This window comes from Condylura cristata, unplaced genomic scaffold, assembly GCF_000260355.1.
Source record: "Condylura cristata isolate star-nosed mole 26May11 unplaced genomic scaffold, ConCri1.0 scaffold00034, whole genome shotgun sequence".
Taxonomy (NCBI): Eukaryota; Metazoa; Chordata; class Mammalia; order Eulipotyphla; family Talpidae; genus Condylura; species Condylura cristata.
Genome location: NW_004567135.1, coordinates 7831091 through 7848300, shown reverse-complemented (window position 1 = coordinate 7848300; position 17210 = coordinate 7831091). Strand labels below are relative to the sequence as shown.

General features: G+C 56.6%; 2 protein-coding genes across 3 annotated transcripts in view; both read right to left on the bottom strand.

Moving 5' to 3' along the window:
• Positions 1-129: 129 nt before the first annotated feature.
• DHH (desert hedgehog) lies at positions 130-4854 on the bottom strand. Of its 2 annotated transcripts, none has more exons than XM_004692786.2 (3): positions 4281-4854; positions 1452-1713; positions 130-1190 (listed from the first exon to the last, which is right to left on the bottom strand). In XM_004692786.2, the coding sequence occupies exons 1-3, from the start codon at positions 4581-4583 to the stop codon at positions 565-567; spliced, it is 1191 nt and encodes a 396-aa protein (XP_004692843.1). In that variant the 5' UTR covers positions 4584-4854; the 3' UTR covers positions 130-564. The 2 variants fall into 2 exon arrangements, with proteins under 2 accessions (XP_004692843.1, XP_012588035.1); XM_012732581.1 differs by lacking the exon at positions 4281-4854 and adding an exon at positions 1883-4209.
• Positions 4855-6422: 1568 nt separating this feature from the next.
• The window catches only part of LMBR1L (limb development membrane protein 1-like), an 11536-nt gene continuing 748 nt past the window's right edge, over positions 6423-17210 (bottom strand). The window contains exons 2-17 of the mRNA XM_004692784.2: positions 14860-14944; positions 13875-13908; positions 12817-12956; positions 12507-12610; positions 11464-11590; positions 10886-10954; positions 10704-10768; positions 10312-10384; positions 10143-10226; positions 9982-10058; positions 9440-9517; positions 9247-9320; positions 8932-9022; positions 8774-8840; positions 7204-7365; positions 6423-7017 (exon numbers count right to left, since the gene is read on the bottom strand). Of these exons, the coding sequence (XP_004692841.1) occupies positions 6950-7017; positions 7204-7365; positions 8774-8840; positions 8932-9022; positions 9247-9320; positions 9440-9517; positions 9982-10058; positions 10143-10226; positions 10312-10384; positions 10704-10768; positions 10886-10954; positions 11464-11590; positions 12507-12610; positions 12817-12956; positions 13875-13908; positions 14860-14944 (1398 nt within the window). The 3' untranslated portion in view covers positions 6423-6949. The remainder of the gene's footprint in view (positions 7018-7203; positions 7366-8773; positions 8841-8931; positions 9023-9246; positions 9321-9439; positions 9518-9981; positions 10059-10142; positions 10227-10311; positions 10385-10703; positions 10769-10885; positions 10955-11463; positions 11591-12506; positions 12611-12816; positions 12957-13874; positions 13909-14859; positions 14945-17210) is intronic.

Below are 17210 nucleotides of genomic sequence, written 5' to 3'. Positions count from 1 at the left end.
ACTGGAAGCCCCTTCTGCGGGTAGGAGGAACAGGGGAAGACCTGCTGGGGCAGGACGGTATAAACTCCAGGTGAGACCCTCTTCTCCCTTCTGGAGGCTAATCACCCTCTGAATAGAGATACCTTCCAATGAGCTTCTGGAAGCCTTCTTTTTATTAGCTCACCTGTAGGAAAGTGTCAGTTGTCAGATTGGCTGATTACCAGACAGCATTAACCCCGCGTGCCCAGCTCCTCATCTGGCCAGGCTAGGCAAGCAGCTCATTATATTACAATTTATAAATAGAAAATAAAATAATAGGGTAGGGCTGAGGCATTGGGGAAGAAGAGACTAAATAGTGCTCGTTGAAGACGCCCGTCATCAACCTCACCTACCTGGGACCTAGGATCACCTCTTCTCAGTTGGAGGTTGTCCCTAACAGGTGCTTCCTGTCTCTCCTCCGTGTTCCTTCCTGCCCTTCCGTCCCCCCTCCCAGTCAGCACCGTCAGCGGCGCCCACCCCCAGCTCTCTGCCTGCACGCCCAGCTTTTCGACGGCGGGCGCCTCGAGGTTTCCTCAGCCGCAGCGCTCAGCCCAGCAGCTCCTCCGCCAGGCGGTAGAGGAACCGCGAGTACCAGTGCATGCCGGTGGGCTGGGCCGCCCCGCCGGGAAGCAGCGCCCCCAGCGCGTGCAGCAGGCGCAGAGGAGCAAAAGCGCGATGTGCCCACTGGTGGCTCTCCAGGACCGCGTAGCACGAGGCCAGGACATCGTTGACCAGCAGCGTCCCGTGAGCTGTGAGCGGCGCGAACACGCCCACGGCTTCCTCGCGCGCCACTCGGGCTACGCGCGCCGGCCGAAGCGCGTCCCCGCCGGGCGCCAGCACCGAGTCCCCCGCGCGCAGCCGGCGCGCGAACACCGGTGCGAAGTCGCCGGGCGCGGGCGCGGGCCCGCGGGCTGCGAACACCAGGTGCCAGGGCGTGAGCAACAGCTTGCGCGGGGGCCGCTCGGTCTCCACAGCCACGAAGGAGGCCCGGCGCTGCAAGTCGCGGTCCAGGAAGAGCAGCACCGGCGTGGGCACCACCCGGCCTGCCGCGTCCGCCGCCAGCACCCAGTCTCCGCGATGCAGCTCCCGCAGCCCCTTCCGCTCGCCGCTCTTGAGGCGCACTGTGGCATTTCCCGGAAAACAGCCGCCTGCCCTGACCGCCAGAGAATTATCTGCAGGGAACAAGCGTAGAGAGCACTGACTCAAGAACTGCCGCTCCGAAGTGTGGGTACCGATCCTCAGAGGCGCGGGCCGAACCCAGCGCAGACCTCACCGACCCGGGCACGACAGGCTCTGGTCCCCAGCTGGGCAGCAGTAGGCGCTTTACCACACTAAGGCCCGCCGGGGCTCCCCCGGGTCCCAACAGGGCTGTGCAGTCACGGTTTTCCGCAGGGGCCCCCTGTGGGCGAGCTCACCACCCGCCACCTATGTACCGGCTTTGACCGACACGTGGACGTGGTTGCGGGACTCGTAGTAGACCCAGTCGAAGCCAGCTTCCACTGCCAGGCGCGCCAGCAAGCCGTACTTATTGCGGTCCCGGTCGGACGTGGTGATGTCCAAAGCGCGACCTTCGTAGTGCAGGGAGTCCTGGGCGTGGTGGCCGTCCTCGTCCCAGCCCTCGGTCACTCGCAGACGCACTCCGGGCCACATATTCATCACGGCAATGGCGAGCGCGTTCACCCGCTCTTTACAGCGCTGGCGGGGAGTCAAGGAATCGGTTTCCACGACCACTGCCACCACTATGGAGGCGCAAGGGACCTCGAGGGCAAGGCCGATTTTCGTTTTCCCACCCTCACCCCTCTCCCAGCTGGAGTGTGCTGGGGAAGCGAGCTTCCGAGCAGGTGAAGCCCCCGGGCGACGCTACCTTCCCAGAGCGTGGGAGAACCCTGGAGTCATTTCTGAGGCTGGGGGTGGGGGCGCCTATACCTCGCTCTTCCCCCATTTTAGACGCCCGCCCCTCGTCCTCACGGCTTCAGCGAGAGGGCAAGGGCTCGAGAGAGGGCGGTGGAATCTCGGCCCGGGAGGGGTTGAGCAGCCTGGCCCCCGCCCCAGCCTCCGGCTGCCCTCCCTCCGCCTGATTCATCTTTTGTTTCGTGGCCTTCCCTGGCACTGGGCACCGCTTCCTTCCTTCTTTCCTTCCTCCCTTCCTTCCTTCCTCCTCCTCCGCTGGGCCCCTAGCATTAACCCCTTCGAGATTCGAGTGCCCTCCCTCCCCCGCAGAGGTGCCCAAGCAAAGCTATCCAGGATCAAGGCTGCTGGAAAAAGGACCGGGGTGGCGGGGGCTGCGCCAAGTACAATGGCCATTCTCCGGGATGACTTAACCGAGCGAGAATCCCGGGCCGAGGCCGGGGACGCGCTGGGAGCAGCGGACTCAGCAGCTCCATCCACAAAGGCGCTTTTCAGCCGCCCCGGCTCCGGGAGAGGAAAGGGCAGAAAGCCGCGCCCCCGATCCCGGCTCCGGCCCGCCGGGTCCCCTCCCCCAGCGCAGCCAGTCTTCCCAGTTCTGGCCAAGGATCTGCCAGTCCTGAACGCCTCATCTCTCCATCTCTGTTCCGCGTGCAGCCCAGAGAGGCGTGGGAGTAGCACCTGAGAATAACGAGCTGCCCTTGCGCGGATCTGGGGGGCCCCCTGCAGGGTAGGAGTGGAGAGGAGGAAAAGCAGCAGCAGCTGGAAGCCTGCACCGGGGGAGTGAGACCGCGGTTATCTGCGCCGCTCCGAGCCGGAGACCTTGGCGCGCACCACCGCACCGATCCGGCGGGAGGAGGTGCAGAAGAGGACAGCTTCCTTTTCTTCAGCCCCTCAGACCTCTCACCTCCGACATGGTTTTCTCCCAACTGCCTGAGGAATGCTTTACCCCTGCCCGTCTTCTCGAGTCTTCTACACCTCCGCAGGGTTGGAGAAGAGGGGAGGGAGAAGATAGAAAAAGGGGTAATTCCTTCCCACTTTTTTGTCGTTTTGTCCCCTCAGGAGGCCTGAGGCCTTGACCTGCGGGGGCAGCAGCCCAGTGCAGAGCCAACTCAATGGAGGCCTTTTGCAGGCAGGGTGTGGGAGATAAGCTGGGCCGACAGGGTTCCCAAGCCTGCTGCTAGAGCCTTTCCCTGGCCCGTTCTCCCCCTCTCTTACGGGGGCAGCCAGAGGGAAAGGCCACAAGAGCCCATGACCAAGGGGAAAGGAGGATCCCCTCCCCAATTTCTGGGTAGGAAAGAGTCTTCAGGGAGGGCAGGAAGAAGGAATTCTCCCCTGGACAGGTTTTCCTAACAAAGTAACCTGGAAAACTGTGCAATTAATCAGAGGAAATCCGCACTCCTCCCTCTACCCCACCTCCCCACACCATACACAATTAGGTGGTGTAATGGAAAAGTGTATATAGGACTTAGGACCAGGAACCCTGAATTCTAGTCCCAGTCACGCCACCTCGAATTGTGAGGCTTTGATTAAATCACTTTTCTCCAGAGGCCCAGCTCTCAGCTGTAAAATTGAGGTGAGGGGGTGGAAGAATGTGACCCCAAGAATGCCTCCTTCCAGTTATATTTGAGATCCCCCAAAGCATTCTCCCCTAGCCCTAGCTGTTTAGGTTCTGGTCTGCAGGAGATAGATTATATTAACTCTTAAATTCCAAAGAAAGCCTGGAGCAAGCTGAACTTGAGGGTTACATGAGCCCTTTAATCCAGGTGGGCCCCTATATTCTAATGGAAAGTTGCTTTTTACCCAGGGCAGATGTTTACTCTCCCAATTAGTCTTGCAGGTTCTCGGATGTTCCAGGATGCCTCATGCAAACAAGAGACAATCGGTACTCAGCCCCTCCCCAGGTAGATGGTCAGTGACCTGACCCCTTCCCCAGCCCCTTCAGTCTGACCCACAGTCAAGCCAGGAGTCAAGCTAAGGGTAGAGCTTTCTGTCTGTTGCCTAGCCAGCTTCTGGCCCCCAGCTCACCCCAGCCCTTCCTGCCTGGCTCGGTAACTGACCCCGGGTCCACGCCTCAGCCATTTCCCGTCTCGCCTGCCGCCATCCTCCTTTCCCCGCCCTCCCAGTCTCTCCCAGCTTCACTCTCACTAGTCCCTCCTCTTCCTCCCCATCCCAGTCTCTCCCAGTTGGGATCCCTCCTGACCACTTCAATCTAGCTGCAGGTTGTTTTTTTTCAATTGGGGGGCTGCCTTTGAAACTAAAGCTTCTATAGAGGAAGCCCAGCTCACCTTCCCCTGCTGCTAGAGGAGAGCAGAAGTGGCAGGGTCCCAGCCTAGGTGGGGAGAGCACCTCCTTACCTCGGTCATCAGGCGATCAGCGCCACTGTTCTCCTCATCCTTGAAGATGATGTCGGGGTTGTAGTTGGGCACCAAGTCCCGGAAACGCTCGGAACCCCTTGCCACCCTCCCCTCCGCAGGCCCACTGGCGCCCAGAGTTCGCTCCGGCACGCTGGGCACAAATTGCTTGTAGAGCAGCGGCACGAGCTGCTTGCGCACGTAGCGGCGCCGGCCCACCGGCCCCCGGCCGGGTCCACAGCTCTGGGCCGGCAGCGCCAGAAGTGCCAAGCAGCACAGAGGCACTAGACTGGCCGGCAGCGCCATGGGTGCAGCGGGCTAGGGCCAAAGAGAACGCTCTTGTCCTCACCAGCTCACCCGTCAGTTGGGCATTTCCCCAGGCACCAGACAACGCCGCAGGCAGAGCTGCCCCCAGAGTGCCCTAGAGCGCCCGTGGCTCTGTGCACCTGGCAGCCGCCCGTCCTGCCCGCATGTCCCTGGGGGTCTGGAACCTGCTACCGATGGGCCATCAAAGCAGGGAAGGGGGGTCGTGGGTGAGTGCCAGCCCAGCCCTGGCTCTGCTGCCTGGCTCAGGCGTTGCCAGAACGCCTGGGCTCCGCCTTAAGTTGCCCCTGGCCCCGCCCCCCGCCCTTCTCCCAGGACTGTCCCGCCCCCTCCCACTGGGGCGGGGGTTCTAGCCGGTCATTGCTTGTCCCTGTGGAGACTGAAGCGGGTTCCACTAGCGGACACCTGCTTTACATTCGCCGCCTTCTGGCTAAGCATCCTTCCACCCCCAAACCTTAGCTTGGTACCAAACCTCCCTCCTGACACTTGTTAGATCTGTGCTCTCCCAAAGCCCACCTTACCAGGCTATGTCCTCTACTACCCAGAAGTTAGGGTTTTCTTTGGGCACACAACCAGAGCCTCCTGTTCCCTCCCCACTTCTGCCTCTCATCACACATCAGTAACCAGGACTGAAAGGGGTGGGTACCAGACCTTCCTTGGTAGCTATGCAGACTTCCCGGAGGAGCTTCCCCAGAATCAGCTCACGTTAGCCTGACTTACGTTTTCTTGCCTCTTCTATCCTTTCCAGACACCCAATAGCTGCTGCTTTTCAAATGAATACCATCAGCTGGAAAGTGCTGGAGGGCAGTGGGTTCTAAAAGTCTCTACTGTTCCTTCCCTTCACCTGCCATCTAGGCATCCCTCTAGTTTTCTCCCTCCCTGGGCCCCTGGGGCTCTGCTTCAGGATACTCAGGTCTGCTCTCAGCAGCTTTGACCCCACAGCACTTCATCTACCCCTCTCTCATTTAGAAATTACTTGCCCTAAGAAGCCTGTGATGTCCTCATACTGCCCACCTGCTTTCTTGAGTCAACAATGAATGAACTGCCACCCGTAGCTGCACAGACTTATCTGTCCTCGCTAAACAAAGCCGTTCTTAAGGGCCAACTTGTTTACCATGTGTCCCCGTGGCGTGGCCAATGAAGTGCTCAGCACGTATTTGAGGAATCAACACTTTTTGTTTTCATACTCACCCCTCACTCTGGCCCATGGCTAGCACTCAGCAACTTTGTGTTGCCTTTCCTCAAAAGGCCTGCCTGCCACTTGCAGGAAAACCACAGGAACCACACATACAGCGACTATAAGGGGGATGGTGCCCAGCGCTTGTGCCATGCATAATCTGCATTAATGACCTTCAGCAGAAACTTGTTCCTACCCCAACACAGCAGGGTCTTGCATAGGATTCAAGGCACTCAGACTCCAGAAAGATGGAGTTGGGTTCTTCTCCGAGTTAGAAATCACAAACCCTTGTGAGTCGGTCACTCCTTTTACTTGAGGTCCAGTAGCCAAGCCAGGGGTCAGGGCTAATAGGGGTGTGTATGTGTTTACTAGTCCTATACGGATGCCCACCCACCCCCAATATCCAAACAAGGCTACCAGCCCACAGGCATAAGGAAGAGCAAGGCCCCGACCTGTTTTAAGCAAGGCTACAGTAGGCAGGTTCCCAGTGCCTAACTGTATGCCCTGACACCACCCCCAAGTCCCCAAAGGGCACTTGAATGAGGATGAAGAGTCAGGGAAAGGATCCTCTGTTCCTCAGCTGGCAGTCTTGGGACTGGAGGGAGCAAGAAGGTTCAAACATACAGAATACAGACAGGCCCTTTAAAAACTAAGCAAACCCTGGGGTCAACTTTATTGCTGATGGTTGTGGTTTCTTCCTCCCCGTGCCCTTGTCTCTCCAGTGGTTCAAAGCACCTCCAGGGTAGCACAGTGCTTAGGCTCTTCTGGGCCAGAGGCCAGGGAGACAGTTCGAGTCCCAAGTCTGCCCCCAGCTCAGTCCCTACCCTCTCCCCACCCCACCCTATTGCACATCAAATCATGTAAACATGGCTACAGGCATGGCCTGGAACAGCAGTGAGGCAGATTGATGTGTAAACGGATTTGGGACCAGGAGCCAGACCCAGTCCCCCAGATCCCTCCCCCAGTATTGAGGTCCAGTTAAATCTGGAAAAGCAGGGAGCCTGGTCCCAAACTCTGGCTCAGATTGTGCAACAGTGCAGCAACTCAGGTCCCCAATGCCACCCACTCTCTCAGATTCCAGGTCCTGAAGTCCACCCTCCCTGGGTGCCCCTCCAGGCCCGAGCAGCAGATGGCAGTGTCCAGTTTTCTCCCTCCCACTCCCAGCTGGAGATCACTGGTGCTGGTTCTTCCTAGATGCCCGTGGGAAACCAGAGACAGGCAAAGGCAGTCTGTCCAGCCCTGGAGGAGAGGGGGATGGACAGTCAAAAGTGGGGTCAATCCTTAGGGATAAGACCACCCTAAGCCACAGGATGGGTCCACTACCAATAAAGCAGAGCATGCCATCTCCCCTGCAGGGATGACCACTGCCCCAGAGGAGCCCCATCACACCACTGCCCCACAACCCGAGACCCCACTCCCTCTCACCAAAGGCCCGGATCAGTTCTGTCCGCACAGCTGCAGTGAAGGTTTTCACCAGACATAGAGTGGTGAGGCCAGCGAAGGCTGCATTGTAGAGGAACACGATGTAGAAATTGCCCAGCCAGTTGAAGCGTCCAAAATCACCCAGCAAGTCAAAGCGAGTGAGCCCTAGAGTACAAAGGTCATGATGGTAGGTGGGCTCCCCGACCCTCAGAGGAGCCAAGCCCAGCTTTCTGCTGCCTCCTGGCGGCCGCTTCTCTAAACTGCAGCTGACAGTAGCAGTTGCTCCTACTTCCCTACTGACCGGAGGTGTCACCTGCTAAGTCATGCTCCGGGTTCCCTTTCAGACTCTGGCATCGCCTCTGCCAATGAGGTTCCCCTCTGGCTCTCCGGTTTCCCTGAAGTTCTCTGGGCCTGGTACTTGTTCATGGGGCAGGAACCTACAAGCTGATCACCAGGTATTTTTGGCAGAGAGCAGTTTGGAGATTAAGAGCTCAGACTCCGACCCAGATGCTTTGGGTCATCTCCAAACTCCATATGCATAACTAACCTTGTGATCTGGAGCTAATTCCATAAACACATGTATCTCAGTTTCCTCAACTATATGGCAGGAAAAATAATGGGGGTGTGAGAGTTAACTGAGACAACACACGGAAAGCACTGTAACTGCCAGGCACTTTCAGCCCTTACTAGTAATACCACAAATAAAAATTCTGGGGCACCTCCCCCCAGAGTTTTAAAACATTTTAAACAAAATATTCCGTCTGCATCCACCCTAAAGGAACTACTGGTGAACCCATAAGCCTGGTTTTACTAAGTCCCTATGGCCTAAGGACAAATGGTATAATGAAAAGGATATAAGCTTAAGAAACAAACAGAGGGTGGAGTGGGGAATGGGATCAAAAACGGGGGGGAGGGGGAGATTGCACGGGACTATGGTGATGGCACATGGGTGACTCGGTGATGGGAAACCCACAGGGATTACAATTGAGATGAAAAAAAGAATGTGCAAAATGATGTAAAAATAAACTATTATATTAAAAAAAAGAACCAAACAGAACAGCCTTGGGAGAGTCAGTTACACTCTTGAACATCCTTGCTAGGCACTACTAGATCATAGCTCTGAAGAGGGGGGTACTAGTGTATTATTTGATGCCTCCAGTGTGTGGAAGAAGCACGGACGGGGGTTCGGGACATCAGCATTTCAGCCTAATCTGGCCTTGCCTCAAATTAGCTCAATAACTCATACGTCGATTGGCTTGTTTCTTATCTTGCAAATGAGATTAGATCATCTACCCCAAATGAGATTAGATCATCTACCCCAAAGGGATATTTGGGAGAAAGTGGTGTTTCTTTACCAAAATGGATGTAAGCGGGGGAGGCTGTGGGGTAACAGCCAGAGACAGCACTCTGAGTGTTAGTCGGGCATTTCAGACAGACTCCGTGTCTCCATCCTACTGAGGATAATACTGCCTCACGGGTTTCTTGCGGAGAGGAAGTACAAACGTGGAGTACCTGTTTAGCACCAGTAGGCACTCAGGAAAGGGCCAATTCCCTTCCTCTTTCCACTACTTACCCAGCGTTCGAGAGAAGACAGGAAGCGCTGAGCTTAGAACCAGCAGACAGACGCAGTTCCCAATGATCTGAGCAGGAGTACAGAAAGGGCAGGTGAGAGCAGCAGAACTCTAGCACCCACTGTCCGCAGGCGGGGAGGCTTCTTCCACCCCCCCTTACCTGTGTCATGGCTGTGTCCCGCCGTCTGGGCCGTAGGCCCCGGAAGAGTGGAGAGCTATAGAACCCCACGACTGAGGAGACCATCAGGTAACTGCTGCTGGTTAGGGAAGAACTGGCCAGCTCCCAAAGACTAACGCTTCACCTCAAAGGAAACAGGCCTTTCCCCAGCCCACCTTGCAAATCAGTCTTACCCTTTTTTCTGAACCCCAGTTTGGTGAAGACTTGCCCTGTGCCCATCACCCCCACCACAGGCCCGCCAGAGTGCTAGGAGACATGTTTGCAAACAGAAGCAACCGTGGGCTTCCAAAAGGATACAAGATGAGTATTACCTGCATGACGGCTCCAAAGGAGCCCAGCTTTGAGAAGGAGACCTGGCCCAGGGAGGCACCCTGAGGGACGGAGAGGGTCACTGTGGAGCACCCCCACCTTTCGTGCCACCCAGCACTGACCCCCGCACCCAGCTTGTCAGGCCCTCCCCGGAAGCCGTGACAGGAGGGCAGCCCCAAACCTGCATGCCCCGTGGCATGGCCGCCTCGTCGATGAGCAGCTCCAGGATGTGAATGGCCACAATGAGCACAGACAGACCCTGAGTGAGACAGGGCACAGATCCATCCCCGTCCTGGCTGGCAGCTATCCAGAGCTGGCCAGCAGACACTCTGGTCCAACATTTCAGTTTCTAGCCACGTGGGACCCCTCAAAACTGCTGCTACTACATGATGCACTTCCTCAGGGGGAAGGACTGTCAAAAGGCCAAACAGAAATATGTACCTCGTCCCCCAGATCAGCAAGATTTATTCCCAAGTTCAGGATGTGGCAAGTGGGGGTACGGACTGGATTTCAGTCCTTACTTTTGCCCTCAAGCAAACCTGCATTACCACTCGGTAGCCCTGTGGTCTTGGACAAATTCCTCAGCTTCTCTGTTTCTTCATTTACAAAAACGGGATGTGCTCAGCAGAGCAGGCCACAAAGCAGCACTCAGTGCTTTCCTGAGAAGGCCGGAAGTATCCAAGGGACTACTGCTCGCGTGCCCACCAAAGCCGGCACACTCACCGTTAGCACCAGCAAGAACAGCATGGCCAAGGGGTAGCCCAGGTTCCTCTGCCAAGCTGAAGCCTTTCGCCGCTTCTCTGCACACAGACAGGAAGCTGTTAGCAAGGCCCGACACAGAGCGCTGCTCTCCTTAGGAAGACCGAAGTAGCCCGTCCACTTACCCAGCGTGACCCTCTGGGTCTGCAGAGCCAGGACCTGCCTGTGGAGCAGTTCCATGTCCAACGGCAGCCAGCAGGAGGTGGGGTCTGAAGGCAGAGAGAGGGTGCTGCCCCCAGTCCTGCAGCCCCGACCTAGCTGACTCCCTCCCAGCTGGGAAGACCTGCAACTCACTGCAAATCCTGCGGGTCAAAGCTGCCTCCTCAAAGGCTGAGCAGTGCAGCTGCTCCTCCAGGTCTTCCAGCAGCTGGGGCCAGGAAGCAAGGGGTGGTCAGAGGATCCCAAGGACCGGGGAAACCCTGTTCATCTGAGGGCGCCCTTGCTCCCTGCCTCCCCCAACCCTCATACCACGCTGTAGTCAACAACTTTATCCAAGCCCTCCCTACCATCATGGGTGTCTGGTGACCAGCTCCAGAGAAGAGCCAAGGTCCCTGCACGTGGCCAAGGGGAGAGGGGCCAACCCAGGCGCGGGGCGCACACTGCACAGCGCAGGGCTGCTTGGCGGCTGGCTTCCAGCCTCAAGGAAGCTGACCTTTCAGGGTCAAAGGGCAAAGGGCACGACATACCCGGGGCTTGACCAGCAGCTTCCCAGTGACCGAGAACATGCGGGCGAGACCCAGTGGAGTACACACTGTGGGGGTGGGGGGAGCCGGTCACTTACCAGACCCTCCTGCTCTTCCCACCTCCCCCACCCCTTCTTCCAAGGTCTAAGGACCTTGCCCAGCCCTCCAAGAATCTGAACACTCACCCAGGAGCAGCAGGACCCCAAGGAAGGAGATGCAGGAGTAGAGGTAGGGGAGATAGTACTCCCAGAAGTCTAGAGGGTTGGGAAAAAAAGAAAGATACATTTGCTCAACATGCTCCTCCTGTTTCTAGGAGTTAACAGGACTCAGAGGCTAGCCGAGGACACACTAGGCCACAGAACGGGAGTTGGGCAGGAATCACAAGAGGGAGCTGAGCCACTGTCAGCGGAACATGGAGTGTTGAGGATTCGAGAATATCAGCCCAATCGAAAGGGCACAACCACCAGATCCCAGTCACCCCGGGCTGTGTCAGAGCCTCAACCTTGTTGAGCAAAAAGCAATCTGGAGGCTAACGTGAAACCTCCCAACTTTAAGTCAGAAACAGGCTCGTATACATTTCTAAGTCATTGCTTAGGCCCAATGGAACGTTTGCAGGTTAGATCGGCCCAAAGGCTGTAAGTGCAAGAGTTCCGTCTCAGAGAAAGCATTCCAACAGTCTCAACCTGTTGAGGCACTGTTCCAGGCCGGGGGACCCCGGGAAGAGCCACAGCGCCCGGGGAGTAGGGCGCAAGCTTCCTCTCACCATACAGTGACTCCCTGCTGGCCTTGCTGTCGTCCACGATGGCTGACGCCACCCACACCATGCCCAGCACCAGCAGCGTGAGGAGCACCAGCATCACCACCGTCTCGTAGACTCGGCCCAGCACACCCTACAGCCGGTGAGAGGGAAGGGGCGACGTCAGCCCAGTGCGGGGAGGAGGGAGACCTGGGCATGGCAGCCTCGCTGCGGGAGCCAGAGGTCTGGATTCGGGAGACAGGGAAGGAGCTTTCCCTCTTTACTCAGCTAAGTCACCTGCTAAGTCCGCCCACTGCAGTCCAGGGCGTTCCTGACACGGGACAGTCTTCACGTGCATCCTCCCAGGCCCATTCCCGAGCCCTGTCTTGCCTCGGCCTGGCCCCGCCCCTCGAGTTCCGCATCATGTAAATCTCTGTCCCTTGGTTTTCTTTTCTACTTGCCCAATGAGCAGGAGGAGCAGGAAAGTGGCAGGGTTGTCAGAGAATTTTTTCTTTCACTTCTGTCACTATGGTTTTGGCAGTGGCTGTGACTGTAAGTAAACAGCTCCTCTGACCTCCCTGGTGGTGCAGGAGTTAAAGACACAGCGCTATCAAGCTGTCGGCGGCCACTGCATCATGGGTTTGATCCCAGGCCAGGGAGCCAACCCACCGGGCGCAGCAAACCTCTCCTGTCTTGCCCGCTCCTCCCCTCAGTAGATCCACTTGCTCTGCTCCCCACTCTATCTCTGGTGAATCCTTGCACCTCCCATACCTCTGACCTACACCCCAGTTCTTGTGTGCATAAATAAACAAATTAAAAAAAGAAAAAGGCTCCTCTGCTGGGTAACCTTACCTTCCCAGCATCAACTATCATGTCCCAGAAACTATTTCTTCCCGCTGCTCCCTTAGGCCTCAGGATGCTAATGAATTCCTGCTGTCACTAAGCTCCTTGTTGGTCCCTTTAACTCTCACTAAACCTATGCAAAATCTTTTCATTAAAATTTCTTCAGTTGAACCATGTGAGTGGAATTCTGTTTCCTACCAGGATTGTTTGGCTGATCAGTTACTCACCTTTCTGGAGCCAGCAAAGCCCTCAGACTCAGTGAAGAAGTATGCAAAGGGCATGAGAAAGATGAGAGACACGTTGGAGAAGAGAAAAACAAAGTTCCAGAGGCCTAGCACAAAAAAGAAACAGTAGAGGTGGTTAGTAAGAAGGTGCCCAGCCCCCCTGGGGAACTGACGGTGGCAGTGGTGGGGGAGAGGAGCGGACTGACTGCCCAGAGCACTTTGGGTCAGTCTGTCCTTGCCCAGAGCGCTTTGGGTCAGTCTGTCCTTGCCTGCTCCCTAGCCCCGCTGCGAGCTGCAACCGGGAGCCACGCACCATGGATGAGGGAGCCGTTGAGCCACTGGATGTAGTAGTTCCTAGGCAGTGAGAGGAGCACCTCGTTGCTGATGATGGAGAAGGGCAGGAGCAGGACAGCACCCAGGGCAACTGCCAGGGTAAAGGTGCAGAGCTCAAGCCTGGACAGGGACAGGGAAGAGCACAGTGCCCTTGCTTAACTCCGACACTCACTGGGCCCAGGAACTGCATTCCTCCCTGCAAGCACCTGTGGTTTGCCCTAGGAACAGCAGTGACAGACCTAGGGGAGGAGCGCCCAGCACCCCGCCCCACCCCATGACTCCAAGGAAGCTGTGACACCTGGGATGGGCACATCCCTGTCATTCACCGGAGCCTGGTCACCTGTCATGTCACTTGCCCAGACTGCCCCCAGGAATGTGGTCCTCCCACACATGCCCACAGGGTGCACCGGGCATGATGCCAAAGCAAAGGGGCCGGACTTCGCTTTTCTGCTCAGGGATGTGAATTTATGGGTTGGCCTCTTCCCCCGAGTAAGGGCAGGGCCATCCCATGTGGCTATGGGCTGCACGAAGGGCTAAGTGGGGAAGAGGAGTCCAGCTTCACAGCCAGGCTGACATCCTAGATTGCACCCGCTAAAAGAAGGGGCACATTTATCTAGCTGACCCATCAAGGGGGAAGGGTGACCCCGAGAGGTCATCTATTTTTTTCTGTATATGCTAGTGAATAATGGCAGCCTGGAGAAAGCCCACCCTCTCAGAAGCCAGCATGTATGCCCTCAGGGATCTACCTTCTGCATCCTGACCCTCTCTAACCCCAACGCCATTTTGGGTGACTCAGGTCCCATAGCAAAGAGTTCCTGGCCATGAGGCTCCTAGCAGCTCCTGACCGAACCAGGAGGACAGGAAGAACAGCTTTTCAAGTGTCCCCAGAGTGTGGTAAAGCTGGGAGAAGCCAGAAGTGGGGTGGACGGAGAAACTCTATTCACTGTGGGACATCCCATTCTCCCCTCAGTTCCAGGAGCCTTACTAGGTCCCAGCTTTGAAAGGTACTGACACAGGCACTCAGGCAGTGACACTTACGCAATCTTGTTAACTGTAGCATCTTCATCGTCCACTACAAGAGACAGAGGAACAGGGCAGAGGCGGGACATCAGTGGGCAGCTCTAGGAATCATGGGTGATGTGGCCCGCCCTCTCCGTGATCCCTTAAGAAAGGGCCTGGGTCCACAGAGGCAGAGCTAGGCAGCGGGCTCTGACAGAGCTCACAGTATCAAACTCAGTTCTCTGCACAGAAATCCCCCATTTCCTTCTTTCCCACAATTTCTCCTATCTCAGGCTCCTCTCCATGCAGAAAATATAAAAAGCTGGTCTGGGAGGCTGGTTCCATCAGTGTTAGATGCAATGAAGGGAAGTGAGCAGAGGGACAGGGAGATTCATAGAAAAGGCCCCCAGCAAAAAGCTGTCTTTTTGGGTGGGGGCTTACAGAAGTCATGTGGAGGGAAGGAAGGGCCAGGGCCAGGATGATCCAGCTGGAGCCAGGAGTTGAGGCAAACATGCCCCTTCCCACCCCCTCCCACAGTGCCTACAGGAGGGAAAGTTCCCATCTGAGCACGCTTAGTTCTCTGTGAAGACACCACCACCAGCTCCTGGGACCCAGTGGGCTGAGAGGTCTCTGGTCCCGGATGCAGACACACTGCGACAGGAGATGCGAGCCTGTGCACAGGGTGACCTTCACCTGCAGCTGCCCACCTCAGTTCAGAGAGGGCCTCACTGTAGCCATCTCAGTGGGCCACACAATGATGGTGGACGGGGTAGAGATTTTAAGGCCCATTTTGTAGAGGAGGAAACTGAGGGTCAGAAAAGTTAGTGGCTTTACTAGTTGAAGAGACTTCCACCTGGACTTCCACCCTACCACCCTACCCTGGCCTGGCAGGAGGAAAGCAGGAGACAAAGGCTCCAGAAGAGCCGCCTCTCCTTTCCCAGCAGGCGTGACTGGCCCATTCCCCTGAGGCTGGCCCCATGACAACAAGAGGGAGAGGACAGGGAAAAGAGGAAATCACTGGTACCTGTGGTGAACTCGGCAGGCTTCCTGAAGCGGGTCAGGGCGATGTGGCAGAGGATGTAGAGTGTCGCAAACAGAAGTGCTGAGATCTGTGGCAGAGTGAGCTGGAGTGAGCAGTTCTAATCCCTGGCACTCTACAGCCCAGGTGGCTCTCTGTTAAGTCCACAGGGACTTAACAAGGACCACGAAACAAAGACTCACACTTTTAGGGACCCCCTCTTCTGCCTAGTCCTTCCTTCCAGTCATAGCCTCAGGGCTTCTGAACACCGCACAGTGGCTGTCCTGTGTACCTGGGGAAACTGCACATGTCCAGCCCACAAGTGTCAGCCCGCCACACAACAGCTTCAGTCAAACCCTGGCTGGCAGATGGGCCCAGAAAAGTCCCAGAGATGCACTCGCACACGCCTCTGAACCAGACCAAGAACCAGGGAATGTAGGCCCAGCACGTTATTGGAAAGGGAAGCCGGCCTGAGGGGAAGGAGGAGATGTCTGTTCTGTCCCGCAAGCCACTCTTCCCCCTTACCCTGCTTCCACAACCTCCAGGCCAGAATTAAGGATTCATGTTCCTAGAACCAGTTGAATGTCTGTGCTTTTACTCAAGGGACCTAAACTGTCAAGTCCACTCTGGGCCAGGCCAGCAGGTCATAATCCCTTACTGCCATCAGCAGCCCTCAGCTGGCCAGACATCTGCAAAGGTTCTAGAGCTGGCACCAGCCCCTCTGGCAGCCCCTGGTGCCTACCTTGAGTGACCTCCAACTCAGGCCAGTCCTCGCAGGGCCTGTCCCCTGCACCTGGGTGACTAGACCTCCAGCCAACAGTTCTGGCAGGACTGGGCCAGGTTACAAGGCATGTGCCAGCGCCCCCACCCATCCCAAGTCAGCTTCACTTGTCCAGGAGGGTGACTCTGGTCACACTGGCTCCATGTTCAGGCTTAGAAACTCTGGAGAAGAGATACTGTTGAGTTGGAAGTGGGCCAAGAAGGTAGGATCAGTCTTGTGGGTTCTCCAGTTCTCAAGGGGAGCTGACCCCACAGAGAATCTGCACAGTTATCTATTCAAGGAGGCAAGAAGTCAAAGACCCCAGGGCAGTCATGGCTCTAATACAAGTAGTTTTTTTTACTTTTCTTTTTTACATTTCTGAAGTGGCTGAATGAGCCAGTCAGATTGTAACTGCAGGATTGTTACAGCCTAGTGCTCTGCCCTGGGCTTGCGTAACAGCCAGGAAGGTGGGAGGGCTCAAAAGGTCAGGCTGGAGTTCCACGCAGTTCCAGAAGGTAGGTCATACACTAGGGCTGGGGATGAGGGCCAGGTGGAGGAGGCACCAGATGTCTTCAAGCTGTCCTTGGCCAGCCTGCTGTCCCCAACGAGCACGATTACAGGATGGAGGACACAGACAGGAGGCGGCCTCTGGGCCAAGGTCTCCTCTCTCCCTGTTCTCTAGGAATGTGGGCCTCTGGCCCTCCACTGTCTCAAGGCCTGGGCACTACTCCAGCACGCACACAGCCCTACCATGTGGGTTACCCACTAATGAACCCACAGGCAGGCTTCCTGGAAGCAGACCCAGGGCTCCACACATGAGCAGACATTCTCCCTAACTTTCAGTCCTGACAAACAGGGCAAGTCCAGTTCCAACCTGGCTCACTTTATCCCACTCCAATCGGAGGCTGCCCAGCGCAGACTGGAGCCCAAAGGCTCCACCTGAGAAAATGAAGGAGAACCCCCAACAATGGGTCCCCCACCTCCACTCACTCACACCTCTCCCAAGTCTTTCCCCTTTCCTTTCCATGTAGTATCTGGACTGAGCGCTATCCTGGAGAGTCTGAGAAAGAGGTCAGAGAAGAAAGGAGCGCAGTAATGTCCCAAGCAGCTCTGAGGAAGAGGAGACTCCCCTAGGTTCTACTGGGTGCCCCTGGCCCAGTAATGTCCACTCCACTGGAGTGTGACAGGTTCAGTTGCTGCTCCAGGTGGCAGTGAAGGAGGAAAGGAAGGCAGCGAAGTGCCCCCCGGAGTACTCCCGTGGCGTGAGGGTGGGGTGTGTGGAAGAGCAACGAGGGCCCCCTGACAGGAGAAATCCTAGGAAGCCAGACTTGCAGGGCTTCTAACAAACATCAAAGGGGCGAAAACGAAGGGGAAATTCGAGTTGTTCGTGTCTACACATTAAACTCCAAAGAATCCTTTCTTCCCCGGCGTCAAGTTCGGGGTGTCGCCCCTTGATGAAACATCAGCTGGGGTTCAGAGGGAAATGTCAGTGACCCTCCCCCGTCAAAGCTCTCCCTCTCAGGTCCTTCGATGGCGATGAGCCCCGAGGAGGGCTGCCGACTCCGCAGACTCCCGCCCAGAACCCCCACAAGGTGGG

Coding starts and splice junctions, on each gene's coding strand:
- DHH (XM_004692786.2), bottom strand. CDS start 4,583: ATGGCGCTGCCGGCCAGTCTAGTGCCTCTGTGCTGCTTGGCACTTCTG. Junction 1,714..4,280: donor CTGATCGCCTGATGACCGAG/GTAAGGAGGTGC, acceptor ACTCCCCGCCAG/CGCTGTAAAGAGCGGGTGAA. Junction 1,191..1,451: donor CCACGTGTCGGTCAAAGCCG/GTACATAGGTGG, acceptor TGTTCCCTGCAG/ATAATTCTCTGGCGGTCAGG.